The 14,986-nt window shown below is 46.0% G+C and overlaps 1 protein-coding gene across 13 annotated transcripts in view; it reads left to right on the forward strand.

The window, feature by feature from the left end:
* PTPRT (protein tyrosine phosphatase receptor type T) overlaps window positions 1-14,986 on the forward strand; it is a 1,064,037-nt gene that overhangs the window by 876,822 nt on the left and 172,229 nt on the right. For all 13 annotated transcript variants that reach the window (XM_032350627.1, XM_032350634.1, XM_032350629.1 and 10 more), the window contains one exon: window positions 12,108-12,243. In XM_032350627.1, the coding sequence (XP_032206518.1) occupies window positions 12,108-12,243 (136 nt within the window). The remainder of the gene's footprint in view (window positions 1-12,107; window positions 12,244-14,986) is intronic.

Below are 14,986 nucleotides of genomic sequence, written 5' to 3' on the forward strand. Positions count from 1 at the left end.
CTACCCTTCCCTCCCCCCACCCCCACAGTTGGGTGTGTATGCAAACACTCTCTAAATTAGATAAGTAAATCCTTAAAAAAAAAGAAAAGGAGATATCAGGCAAAGGCAGGTACAGGGGAGAACACTGTGTGGTGACTGAGACAGAGCAGAATGTTGTAGCCACCGGCCAGGGACTTCCAAGGACTGCAGCAAACCTGTGGCGGGAGGGGGCAAGGAAGGATTCTACCTGCTCTCACAGGAGGAATCCTGGATGTCTTGATTTTGGACTTCTCCCCTCTAGAACTGTGAGGGAGTACATTTCTGTTGCTTTAAGCCACTCAAATGGTGGTAATTTGGGACGACAGCCCTACAAAACTAATGCACTTGGAAACATGGGGATCCAGAGCCCTGGGCCGTGGGCAGGAGACCACCCTCAAGGCTGTACCGTTACAGTGGAGTGGAGAGACCTCAGTGATACCAAGACCAAAAGCTGTCCTCCCTCCCAGAGGGTTTCTTGAGCCCACACTGCGAGGTCTCCTTGTGCACTGTTTTCTGCATTTGGCTCACAGCTAGCCTCTGACCTTCCTCTTTTGGGTTCTGCTTCCTGCTTGTGAACAGTCCTAGCATCTGTTACTTGTCACCTCCTGGCCTTGGCCTCTGCCTCACCAACCAGGCTGTAGTCACCTGTTCTTGGCATCCTGGTGTTAATGGGCTTTGGGACACTTGGCTACAGTGACTGCTCATGAGAAGGCTTCCCTCGTTCCATAGGAAGAACACAGTTTGTCCAGGGTGTCCACACTCTCTCTTACACTGTCTGTGCCACATCATACTGGCTGCCTGGAAAGTCCGATGGGACGGTCTCCTTGGCCACAGGGCATATGGATGTTCTCCTCTCTTTCATCTTCTCTTCAGAATAAACCTTTAATCCCCATCACCGGCCGTGAATGCTGCTCTCTGCCGTGACTAAGCAGCTTTGAGCCCCCTGTGCTCAGGCTCAGGGCACAGATTTTTACACGCGGGGAGCCGGTCCTGTAGGCACTGAGCTGACTCAGCGTCTTCATCCCTGTTGGCAGGGCCGGCCTTGCCTGGACTCTAGGGATCCAGGATAGGGAGGGGAGAAAGGAGGTCACTGGGTGGTCTCAGGGATACCCAGGACATGTCCCATACCACTGATGACATGTGAAAACCAAGTTTGTAGTTAAGTTTTGCCTAAGCAGTCCTGCGTGCCCCTCCCAGTACACACTTGTGTTAGCTTTGATTTTTGGCTCGCACACTTCTCTCTCCCACCAAGTAGTGAGCTCCCGGACAGCAGGATTGTCTCTGAATTACCTTGCATGCCCAGCACCTTGCTGTCCTCACCGTCAGTGTTAAGTCCTAGCACCTCTCATCAGGCGATGTCCAGGACTTTTCCTCTGTGGCCTAGAGTTGAGTGGGTGCTAATGAGGTCAAGGTAATGGGTGTAATCCCTTTGGAGGTCACTTAGCTTTGTCCAGTTCATTTCATGGGCTAAGTATTATTACTGGCCAAAGTCCAATCACAACTCTAGGCATAGGTTGCCTCTTCACCATGAATGGGTGCGGACTGACCAGCAGACCACTCCTAAACCCCAACCACAGGCCAGCTCCTGCTCCCTCCTTTAGATGTGACCCCCTACCTCAGCCACATCCTGTGCTTTAACCTTAACTATGATCTGACTCTTAAAGCAGTCTTCAAAGTGTACCCAACTCTAACCATAGCTCATGGTCCTACTCTAGTAAGTCCTGGCACTCTGGGCTTCTGGGCACAAGAAGGAGCATTTGAGCTATGGAAGTGTAAAGGAATTCTCAGCCCACCAGTGGTGAAGGGTATGCCTTCCCAGGGATGCATCAGTGATGACAAGGCCTGGCATGGGTCGGGCATGACTCCTCTTAAATAAGTCTATAATACTAAATTCTGAATGCATTAAAAAAAAAAAACAAACCAATTTCCAATAAAGGAGTTTTCTTACACCCAGGAGAGATTTGCCATGGGGGTCTTACATGGCTTTCCTACTGTATGTAACACAACTGAATTAGAATTTGACCTACACAGAGCGTTTGCTGTGTAAAGCAGGATCCACCTGGAAACAGATGCAGGAGATGCAGAGGACCAAGCAGAATCAGCACTTGAGGAACAATTTATTTGAGTGGCCGAAGTGCTTTCAAACAATTAATTAAAGCTATTCCCATCTCATGGGGTGCTAACCTCCATTTAAGGCTGAAAAAGAGGGCAACCTGTGTCAGCAGTATTTAGCAGTTTTAGCTGTATGGGTTGTGATGAAGTCAATTCTAACCTCTTAGGACCAGCTGGGTGATATTGAGGGAGGCCAGGATATTAGAAATCTGTATCTTCTTTACACTTAACTCGGTACTTATTAAATGGTTTTTCTCCAGCAAGGGTAGAGCTATCTTTGAAAAACCTGTGTCTCTGTAGTGTTTTCCAGCTCCTTGACATTGACTCTGAGTTAAATCTTGGCTAAAAGCAATTACTGTCATATGATGAATTGAGGCAATTTATTTATTACTCGTGAAACATCCTAGGTGATGTCACTTAGAAGAATGATGGAATAATCTTTCTGGAGCACTCCATAGTCAACGAGACCTAGTGAGGGAGGCACTGTTCCCAGGTGTGGGGGAGGTAGTCGGAAATTTTAAAAAATTAGTCATCGTGGAAACAGAGAAAGAGTATTAGGAGTAAAGGAGACAACAGTTACTTAAACTTGAGCAAGGCTTGTCTCCCTGTGTAATTATACGGGATGCTATGGTGCCTAAATATCAAGAAAGGAATTATAGGGAAAGCCCAGAGATTAATAATAAAACTGAACTCAATGTGTTAAGGGCTTAGAGATGGTGGTTGATATACAAGGAAAGTGAAAAAGGATGAGGGAACTTAAGTTTAAAAGGTCAAGTTTAAATATCATTTGAGCAAAGTCTGTATAATTTGGCCCGTATAACAAGATTCACATGACATGTTCATCAATCCCTTCGATATTAGAATATGATATGTTGGCAAGAGGGCATAAGGGGAGATAATCTTCAAGAAAAGCGGTTATGGAATGGAGCTGCGTGATACAGCAGGGACAGGCATATAGACAAAGACCGCTTAACCTGGCTCATTCTAGATCAAAATACCAGTAAGGGGAGGTGAACCACGAGAGACTCTGAAAAACAATCTGAGGGTTTTGAAGGGGCAGGGGGTGGGAGGTTGGGGGAACCAGGTGGTGGGTATTGGAGAGGGCACGGATTGCATGGAGCCCTGGGTGTGGTGCAAAAACAATGAATACTGTTACGCTGAAAATAAATTGAAAAAATTAAAAAAAAAAATACCAGTAAGCATTACCTGCTGAATGACCCAGTTTAACACTTACCTTTCCTGAAAGCTAGCCACAAGGTCTCTGCCTTGACCTTGACTCTGGCTGAAATTAACACACAGTCCTAGGCCTTCCTCCTGACTGACAAGCCCAGACATCTCTCAAAAGTGCCAATGGGGTGAACACTATCACTTGTTCATAGGTTACCCTCACTGGCCCTTCGCCTGTTTGGCCTCACACCCCACCTTTGCTCTTCCTTTGCTGGCTGAGATGTGCAGGTAACCCTGGCACGCTGTGTTTCCTGGACCCCATATCAACTGGCATGTAGGTTTGGCCAAGAGGAGACATTAATTGTACAGTAAGAAGGAGGAGAAGCCTTCTTCCTGTTGGCCTCAGGCACCTTCTTGGACAATGGCTATGTGCCCTCCATGACTCCATTTCTCCCTGAGGTCTACCAGACTTCCAACTTCTTTTGGATGATCCTGACCTCTGGGCTCTGATGAGGACCACCACATCCTTTTGTCTCTCTAGTCTATGCTGGGTAATGGCTTTTGGTGTCGGTACCATCTGGGCTGCCTCATCCACCCTCTCCTGATGCCTGTGTATTCATTCTCTAGCAAATTTGCTCCCTTTTACATGTTTGGAGTGGTTTCCCTTTTCCTGGTTGGATGCTGACGGATGCAGAGCCTGTGCTGATTTCTAGTGATTATTTCTTCCTTTAGTAAACAGTAAGGGAAAAATTCTGATTTAATCATCCAGTCTATATGGTTTTTTCCCCCCTATATCAACATCACACTTACTCTTGCAAAATATCTGGAATCCACATTTTTCCATTAAAAAAAAAAAATCAACAACAGCATTTGTTTCTCCCCAGGCTTCTCGCACCCCTCCTGTTTGCTACAATTTCAGTCCTCAAAGACTGCCAAAGTAGTTCATGATCACAATTACAAATGCTCTCAATGCCTTGGGATGCAATTTGTAAAGTCTGGAGGCTTGAATCTAATGAAGTATCCAGATGCTTTCCTACCAACTTTTATTCCCGATCTTGGACTTAAATTCCATTTTAAAAATAGCCCACCATTCTAAGAATCCACTTCCAGCAAAATCAAGAAGGGATATGGTGCATACCTGACTTCAGAAGAGCCGGAAGGTTGCCCAACTTCCTTATCTTTTCCCTGTTGTCTCCTCTTGGCAACCCATTGCCCCATAATCAGAGATATCTGCAAATCCTTAAAACCTTCACTGGCATAGAGGTACCAGCTCCCAAGTCAGAGTTTGAAAGGTTTTCTCCACTGGGTGCCAGATGCATGCAAAGCCAGAGTAAAGACAGAGAAACTCTTTGAGAAAAGAAGTCATTAAGGAGACGGGGTAAACTGCCAGCACAGTAAGATTGGGGGATAATATGCCCTTGGATAGCTAAGAGGGGACCGTGTGTTTTAAAGATTGCAGCTTTTAGGAATGGTGTTCCCGAGAGCCAGCTTCCTTTCTTTACCATCAGCAATGATCACCAGCATGGGTTATGCATCCCCTGGGATGTCCTTGGTTTTATCAGTTGCAATTAGATGTTCTTTATCTGAGACTTCTATTTTTGCTCCAAATCTTCACAGGGAAATTCTCTGAAGTAAAGCTATAGAATTGGGCCTGTAGCCAGTGAGAGCACTTTGAGAATGAATCATTAATCCCTTGTTGCCAAATTTTGTTATTGCTGCCATTAAGTCATCCAGATGTAAGCCTGATACAGGCCTCGCCTATTGGATGAAAGTGAAGTGAATCATTCCAGGGAGCTCTGCCGGCCTTCATCCTAAGGATCAGATGAACTCAGGCAGCAGAGTGCAAGGAAGCATGGCCCCAGCACCCACAGCACACCCACAGTTAATAGACACAGGAACCTCCTGCTACCACCCTGGACCCAGCTCTAGGGCCATGCCATCATTATATCACATGTGTGAGCAGTTCCTCAGAGTTCATCAAACATTTTTATTTCTGTTATTACATTTGATCCTCAGGACATTCCTGTGAACTTGGCATTTACTCACTCTTTTACAAATGAGGATATCAAATCACCTGGTGGTTAATCGCTTTGATCAAGGTCACACAACCGGTTAGTTATGGAGTCTGGACATAAACTCATGTTTTTCTGGCCTGAAACCCATTGCTTTTGATCGATCTCATAAAACCATAGAATCTCAGCGTCCAAAGGTGTATAAGAAATCATGTAGTTCTTCTGCATGATGGGAAAACACCAAGTTTCCACATAGTGTCTTTCACTGTGGGTGATACATTCTCCTGCCTTTGTGGGTGACTTGGGGATTTGGAGGTAGACTGCGTAGGAGTCCCGTATCTCTAAGGAGAATGTCTCTCACCCTGAGCATGGTATCACTGGAATTAAGGGATGCTGAGTTGAGGTGGGAAGCAGTGTCAATAAGCAAAGGAGAAAGGTCAGTATCCCATCACAGCGATTGGGCTTGGTGAAGCATCCAGGAAGCCCAGGAGGTAAGAACAGGTGGACACGAAGTGGGCAGGTGAAAAGTAAGGCCAACTCTGGAATAGGACTTGGGAACCATGACTGTGTTCATGCTCCTCTCTGTATCATAATGCTGCCTACGGGGGCTGGACTTGAGCCTCTGCTGAATAGTGCTTCCACATAAAAACCTTTCCTTGTGTTGGTCCCTAATCTACCCCTGTCACTCTACCCATTGATATTAACTCCAATCTTTAAAATTGAAGGGACCAGTCTATTCCATCTTCTGCACTGGCCTTTCAGCTTTTCCAAGGCAAGAACCAAGTCTCATCTGCATCTTCCATTCTCTAGGCTGAAAAGTCCTGACCTGACTGCCATTCCTCCAAAGTCAATGATCTCTGAATTGCAGTGTGCACCTGATTCACAACCAGACCTTGTTAACATGCAGGTGCTGACTCATTAGATCTGGGATGGGGCCCGAGATTCTGCCTTTGTAATAAGATCCCAGGCAATGCTGATGCTTCTGGTCTTCAGACCACACTTTGAGTGGCAAGGCTTTTGGCCTGTCTTTACCCTGGAAGCACCTTTCAGATGCTGGAGTCAATTGGATAAGCCTCACCAGAATGGTCTGACTAGTGCAGTGTTAAGCAAACCTAATTACCCTTGTTGGATAGCAGGAGTCCTTGAGGGATATAACTTGGGATAGTTGCTTGGAAACATGGGAAGAGGCAGTAGGAAAGTAAAATGTAGTGACTCGGTCCTTTGTATGGAGAAGATATTGAGGGAGAGGAAAGACTTCATGAGACCAAGAACTCTCCTTTGGGCACCAGGTTTCCATATGCAGCAGTGAGTAGATAGTCCACTGAAAGCCAGATGTGAACTCTGAGCTGGAACAAAGAGGGATCTGGATTCTAAGCCACCCTAAATTTCATGGACAGAGATCAGGGGTGGCAGCAGCTGCTTGAAGAGGACTGGCTCAGCACTGGGAGTGCTCAGAGGTGAAAGGGTGCAGCTGATCCAGGTATAAGGTTGAGCACGAAGCCTCATGTCAGAGACAGTAGTCTCTTATTAGTACAGGCTGAGCTCACAAGATTGTTTTTGATGACTCCATCACACAGGGGACTCATGTAGAGCCTTGAAGTTCCTCCAATTGGATGATTTTACCACCTGGTGCTTAGCTGCCAGTTCTGATTTACGTGGACTGTTCTTAAGCTGGCTCCCAGTGGAGGACAGAAATGAAGAGAATATATCCAAGTCCCTCCCCCTTCTCTCAGCAGACTCCCATCTCCATCCCTGGTTAGCAAATAGAAGTTACCCAAAACCAGAAACAGGGCTTTTTAGAGACTGGGGACTGATATGGCACTAACTTTGACTCTCATGAAAAGGATGGGCTTAGAGCAAAAGCAACACAGCTACCATATTCCTTAAGAGCTCTCAGTTCTACCTCTGAAAAAGTTCCCTTGGATTTCTGGTCAGAGAGCCATGTGGCCAGCCTTCTTTGTGGACACAACCCTGGCATTTCCTTAACTGCAACTATATCAAGGACAGTTCATGATAGTGATAAGAGGGTGAACCCTGTACACAGAGTCCTGCTCTGGAACCCACTAGTTATATGGCCTTGGACAGGTCATTTAACCCTTCCATGAAGTTTTCTTATCTATATAAAAGGGAAAACAAAAGTAGCATCTTCTGAGTTTTGTGACGATTAAGTGACCTCAAAAATGAAAATTGTTTGGCACATTACTTGGCATCCAGTAATGGATCAGTCCATTTAAGCTGAATTTTTAAAAAAATCGTAGTAATTGAGCTTCTGTTTATCAGTGCTTACCTGAGACAGCCCATCGCATTGCTAGCAGGCCCCATCAAAAGGCAACCCTTGGGGCGCCTGGGTGGCTCAGTGGGTTAAGCCTCTGCCTTTGGCTCAGGTCATGGTCTCAGGGTCCTAGGATTGAGCCCCACATCAGACTCTCTGCTCAGTGGGGAGCCTTTTCCACCCCCCCCCCCCGCCTTTCTCTCTGCCTACTTGTGGTCTCTCTCTAGGTTAAATAAATAAATAAAATATTTAAGAAAAAAAAAAGGCAATCCTTATGTGCTTCCCTGTAAATCCTATCACAGGGTCCCATCTGCGCCATTGAGCACTTAGATCTAAACCTCATGGGGATACTTCTGACTCTGAACCAGGAGCAGCGCTAGCCCATGCTTGGTCTCCATCCCTTTCTTCTTTTTCTCAGATGGAGGAACCACACAGGAATGCTATCTGGCCTTCAGTCCCAGAGCCACCTCCTCTATTCCCATACCCCCTTTCAACATGGTTAACATACTTCCTTTCTGAACAATTCTACAGTGGCTACAGCAAATGCCCTTGAAGGGGTGCTGCAGTGGATGTTGGATTGGCCATGTCCCAGGCCATGTTCATGTCTCTGCTCCTGGAGTCTGGTTGGGTCAGCCAAGCATGATTCCTTCTCATAACGTTCCTATACAGAGTGTGTGATTTCACCTCTGATGCTTGTTGGCTGAACTGATTGAATTTGTCTCAACCACTGGGTTCTGGTCTTTCAGAAAGCCTCCCTGGATTGAACCATCATTGGTTTATGGTCACCACTGAAGGTGCTTCATCTTGGGACTTATTTGGGGAAGGGTTTCTAACACTGATCCAAGACCTTCACTTTCCCTTGACTGTGGATCTTGATTCCATCCTGGGAGCAGTGTTCGATACAGTTCATTATTCCTTCCTTCTTGAAACACTCTTTTCTTAGCTCTAGGGTACTCAGTTCTCCTGGGTTGTTTTCTTACTCATCTGGCCACTCCTGCTCTGCCTCCTCTACAGGCATATCTTCCTTCTCCTGCCACCATTTATTCTTTTCCTGGGTGGCTCCATCAACCTCAGCCTTTAGATATGTCTGTGTGCATATATCACACTTTTACTTCCAGCTCAGACCTCTTTCCCGAGTTCCAGACCTGCGTTTTTAACCGCCCCTTTTCTAGAGTGTATCTCTAGCTCATATTGTTCCAAACACACCCATTTTCTCTTTGTAGCTATACTTTTCCTATTGTTTTTCAGACCCATAAACAGCACCATCTTCCACCTTCTTATGAACACCAAAGACCTGGGGCACCTGGGTGGTGCAGTTGGTCAAGCATCTAACTCTTGGTTTCATCTCAGGTTGTGATCTCAGGGTCATGAGATTGACCCCACATTGGGCTCCACGATCAGCAAGGAGTCTGATGAGGACTCTCCCCCCGCCCCCTCTGCCTCTCCCCTACACATGCATGCACATGTGCTCACGCGCACACACACACACTCAAATCTTCAAAAGAAAAAAAAAAAGAAGAAGAAGAAGGAGGAGGAGGAGGAGGAAACCAAAGACTTGGGGCATCCTTGACATCTTTCTCCCTCATTCTCTGCATTCATCCCATTGAGAGGTTTTGGTTTGATTTACATGCTTTTCAGGTAATTATCTCTTTTATTCTGTTTCCACCGCCATCACCTAAGTCCATCTGGATGCCTGCCACTGTTTCCGAATTCGCCTCTTCAGGCCACTTTGGCTCGACACTGAAGCTGGAATGATCTTTTGGAAAAGTACATCTGAGCATAGTATTGCTCCATGAACAACACTTAAATGGCTCTCTGGGTTTCTCAAGGTGAATAACAAAATGTCTCATTGTGGCCTCTGATGCCCTGTGTGGACAGGCCCCAGCTGCGCTCTCCAGCTTCTCTCTCACCGTGCTCACCCTGCTTTCTCGCCCTAGGTTACACTATGTTTCTTTCATTTCTTGAATGCACCAGGCTCCTTGCCCCATCACACAGCCTCAGCCAGTGCTGTTGCTTCTGTGGCTCTCACAGGCTCCTCTCATGTTCTTTACCGGCTACATCCCATCATCCCTTGAAGCTCACCCCACTGGCCACATCTTGCTGCTTGTGATTCATTCCCCTAGTATGGGCTTTCCAAGTGCAACATGCCTCTCTTTTCTCATTCTCAACAGACTTGAAAGTTTACGTTACCAATTTGTCATTCATTAATTCTGTCTCTCGAGCCCCACCCACCACTCGTGGTAGGTTCTTTGAGGGCAGGAACTGTGCCTGTTTTGCTCACCACTGTATCACTGAATGCCTGGCTTATCGTGAGAGCTTGTGATTACTTATCAGAGGAATGAAGTATGAATCTCTTTAAGCCAAGCCAGTAACAGTGTTCCTAAGGTAATAGAATCCTCTCCAGGGCTCCTTTGCCCTTAGACCCCTGGTCTCTAGAATAGGATCTCAGAGCAGGCACTAAGTAAAGTTTAGCTATGGCAGTGAATGCTCCAGAGCCAGTTTCCTTCCTCCAAATCCAAATCCAAATCAAAAGGTTCTGACATAATTGAGGAAATTGTCACCTGAGGTGTTCAGTTTCCCTTATGTTTGATATGCAGTGGACTAGCCGTATCTCAGAAGTCATGGCTTCAAACTGGGAAATGGAGGCTAAGTGGGTGCTCCTTTGGAATCAGCCCCTATTCTGGGATAGGAGACCAGCCTGCCAAAGAGGTGGTTGGCTAACTGCCTCACGAATTCTCTGGGCCATAGATAAGTAGAGCTTGCTCGGGCAGGCCTGGGACTTGGTGAGCTGGTCTTGCCTTTAGTTGGTGAGGGGAATTGAATAAGATCCCATGTTCATGAGTCCATCTGGGAGAAGGATCTCCCATCCATCCCATAGATAACATTGGCTGGCACATGGATGCTCAGTAGCAAGTGGATGAATGAATGAAGCAAACAACTGCTGTCCACTTCTCTTTATATCATCCAGTAATCATCTGCTAACTGGAGGAGGGGGATGGCCTGTGTGAGACTCTGGCATTAGAGAGATGAGAACACTCACTCCCTGTTCTTGGAGACTGTCCATTCCCACTAGGGAGGCTAGACTACATAAACCCAGCTTGTCCCAGTTACAAGACAGTTTGGAGAATGTCTCCGTATACAGGAAAACACTTGACACTCTTAACCAAGAAGAAGGGATGCATCCTTGTGCTGGAGGGCTGTTCTTAAACATCAGTGACTTTGGGGAATCAGAATCGTAACTATGGGCACTAACATCCCTTCAATTCAGCTGAGTTCTGTGAACACATGACTGAAAAAGGAGAAATTCAATTTGGTTCCATGAGAACAAATGTGTGTGGGCAGAGATGTCATCCCTTCAGCTAAACGTTGAACAATCACAAACATTAAGGGAACACCTATTACAAGATAGGCTCACTGCTACCATGAGGAAACAAAGACAAAAGAGGTATAATCTTCCCCCCAAGGAGCTTGCAGACCATGGGAGGAGACAGATGGAGAAACAAATAACTAATATCTGTATATTAAGGTGTGTGCAAAGTGTTACAAGGAGTTAGAAGTTAGTGAAGAGAAAAGAACTCTCCCAGGGGCACAGGCCAACAGAGGAGATGTAGTCACTGATGAAGAAGGAGCTGGTGCTGATAAGGCAGAAAAGTAGGGGTGTGTCAGGGGAAGGATTCTGTGGATTTAGGCTGCCACACACAAACGTGGCACTGCTGGGAATATGAGTAGCAGCAGGAAGGAATTCATTCAGGGTGCTGGTAACCTCTGGGCCACTCTCTAGAGGTATTCATGGAGGTGTCCGGAATGAGAAGGGACCTCTGATCCCTGGTCCATTGCCTGAAGAGGCCAAGCAGAGGCATTTTTTTTGGCTACCTGGAATGAAATCAACAAGTTAGTACCTGGCAGAGCACGTAGCATCAGCATTAAATTCCAGAAATGGAGTCAGTCACATGTGTTTTCTGAACCCCAGGCAGTTCCTTCAATGCACTAAATTTCTGCCACACCATTTGTTTCATCTAAGGCACAAAACAAAATCTTTATGTTTTTACCTTTAAAGTTCCAGTGATTTTAATCATGTTACCTTAACACAAAGCTGTTGTTTTCACCCTTTACCGGAAAGAATAAAGTAGGGCTTGGGATAATCCCACAGACCCAAGAATCAAATTATAGATCCATGGTTTGATTCTAGGGACAAATCAGTGTGAGGGATAAAACTCTCCACTTGATCTCCCTGGAGGATAATGGTGCCCCAACCTAGCTGTTGTACAGCCTTGGAACACTCATTTCATTTCTCTGAACTTCAATTTCTTCCTCTGAAAAAAATAAAAGGTATAATAATTCCAACATCACAAAGGACTAATCCTCAAAAAGATTAGATGGGACACTGTGTGTAATGCTCTCAGTGTAGTGCCTGGCACTTAGTCAGCTCTCCATAAATGGAACCTGTTGTCATTGTTGTCTAATAATTGTTGTCTAGTCATGCGTATGAGCCTTTTCAACATTTTTCTTCTTCTTTTCCTTTGAAGGTGCCTCCACTCAGAATTCTAACACTGTGGAGCCAGAGAAGCAGGTGGACAACACCGTGAAGATGGCTGGTGTGATCGCTGGCCTCCTGATGTTCATCATCATTCTCCTGGGTGTCATGCTCACCATCAAGAGGAGGTGAGTGTCTGGTGCTGCCCTGCAGACTCTGCTGACCCCAGCTGGTCCAGTACTGCCACGTGGCCAGGTCCTGTCTCTGTTGATCACTTCCAAGCAGGGGCTTTCTTTTATGAGTGTTCAAATCCTGAAATCCTTGAGCCACTTGTGGCTCATTGGATTGGCATCTGCCTACTTGGCAAGTGGCCCAGAAATGGGTGGTTTCCTACAGAGCCAATGTTCCCTCCTGTGGTTAGGCCACTGTGGTATGCCATGGGATTCCATGTCATGAGTCTTCTCAGAGTTAATTGCTCTGTTGTAACCGATCATGTCTCGTCAGGATTACTGGGCAGCCCCAGAAATACAGATGGAGGAAAGTTATGCTTCATCCTTTTTGCCTTCACTCACCCTGATTTCTCATGGCTCTACCAGCAGCATCCCAAGCTGACCCCCACGTGGCAGAGATAAGCCTCCTGTAGTGCAGTAGTCCCAAGGGAAGGTTCTTTCCTACTCTATGTCCCATAATACCTTTCCACCTGGAATTTTGCTACTTGTTATTTCTCCATAAGATGTCCTCCTGGGTCTACTAACACAGTTATCGCCTGTTGCTTTGCTCATGAAAGCCAGGGTATAGGCTCCTCCTCATCCCCAAATCCCTAAGATTTGCCACACTGACATCTGTTTATCAGACATTCATAAGGGAATTGCAGACAGTTTCCTTTTGGAAAGGAACCATTCATCTAGGAAAGCTGAAGCATATCAAGCTGTCACTATCCCTGGATGCAAGGTTATTACTCCAAACAGGGAGTCCCAGGGCCCACCTCTCCTTGACCCCTTGGCTGGCGCCATGTTTCCATGCCTACCACCCACCTCCCTGTCTTCTCAGTTTCAACATGGCAGTCCCATTCTTGGTCTCCACCTTCCCACTCCCCTAGTTGGCCAGAGCAAACAAAACATTTAGTTACATTGTAACATTATGTGCCTTAGCATGCCCTGCCCCCAGCTTGAAGATAATTTTACATCATTACACAAACCACTTAACACCTTAGCCTGAAGCTCTGGTTGTTTGTCATTCACAGAGTTCAGGGCAAGCCCTGTCACAAGGACCGGGCACTTGCTTCCATCTGTGGAACAAAAAGCGCTCGTGAAATTTGCTTCCCACAAGAGCAAAAAGACAAATCCCAGCTTCTACCTAAGGAGTCCCATGAATATAAATGCAGAAAAGTTTTTTTTTTTTTTTTAAATCTCCCTTTCCAGTGTTCAGTGAATCAGAAATACTGGCATTCCCACTATACATGCAATCAGCCTTCTCTTGGCCATTTTGACACGAGAATATACTTGTGTCTTTCATGACTCTCTTCTGAACTAGCCAGTCCTCCCTCTGGCTAGGACATCTTCTTGTAGGACCTTGTCCTTTCTTGATATGCTTTGTCTAACAGGATCACTCTTTTCCTCAGGCTCTCAGGAGAATGATGGGAAAGTTAAGGTTCTTACCCAGCTACTGCTTTTCTGGTGGGAGAGGGGGAAGGGAAGGTATGACATTAATATCCGGGAACAAGGGCCCCCGAAGCATTAAGGACAGCATTGCACTGTCATATCCTCATCATCCGTAAGACCATATTGTAGGTCTCAGTGACAAGTCAGCTGCTGTTAGATGAAGTCAAACATGAAGGCTGGTTTCTCTGGGAGCAGTAAGCATGTGTAAGATTGCTGACATGTTTCTTAGAGTCACAGACACATTAGAGGCAGAGGTGACTCTGGGATTGCCTACCTGGAAAACGTAACCAATTTACTAGAAACGCATTCCTCTCTGATAGACCTGAAATGTTCTCATCCTTTGCCACTGATTTGTAAGTCAGATAAGCTCTTCCAATTTTGCTCTTTCTAAAGCCTGGCTTAACCCACGTCACCATCGTCTGTGAGCTTGTGAAGAAATTTCACTTCCTTCTCTGCAGCTATTTCTGCAATGTGTGACTTTTCGGGAGGGAGGAAAGAGCTTTCTGTTTCTAGGGTAGGAACAGGTATAAAGTGAGTCCTTTGTGTGGATTTAATGTCTACTGCATATCTTCATCATCTCTTCCCTGTATCAAAACTGTCCATTAGACCCAAGGAAGAGGAGTCCCATGATTACCATGTGTCCCCAAGAGGCAAATCTGAGATGTTGTGGCATGGGGGGGGGGCAGGGGCGGGGACTAATCACTGTTTGCATACACAGTATCTTTTGGGAAAAAGAAGAGAAAGGGAAAAGAAAACCTAGTTGACAGTAATAATTTACAGACGGGTGGAGGGCAAGGAAAGAAGAGAAAAAAAGAACATAGTATAGATCTGTACTCTTGCCAGTAGTGTACAATGTCTTCTGATGTTGAGAGATGCCCCCAAAGGACAGAGAAGCATTTGGTGAACTTCTTTAGCTCTTCTGACTCCAGCCCCATATAGAAGTATGGGGAAAACATCATTGTTCAATTAAGTCTGTCACTAACTTACTGCTGGCCTGAAGGCTATCCACAGCTACCTAAAAGGAAGAGGTATTAAAGGAAAAGAAAACCCAAATAATAGGCAGATCATCACAACTCAGGATCCTGGTGTCAGCATCTCTTCAATGTCCCACTGTGACCTCAAGTTAGTTCCTGGATGCAGGAACTCTCAGAAGTCACATGCCTGATGTGCCTCCTCCACTGGCTTGAGCTGGGTCTTCTTCATCACCTCAATGGACATGGGAGTGGTGGCTTCCTATTTCCTCTGCTTCTGAGGGATTCAGCTGGCTCAA

Source organism: Mustela erminea, chromosome 7 (assembly GCF_009829155.1).
Source record: "Mustela erminea isolate mMusErm1 chromosome 7, mMusErm1.Pri, whole genome shotgun sequence".
NCBI lineage: Eukaryota > Metazoa > Chordata > Mammalia > Carnivora > Mustelidae > Mustela > Mustela erminea.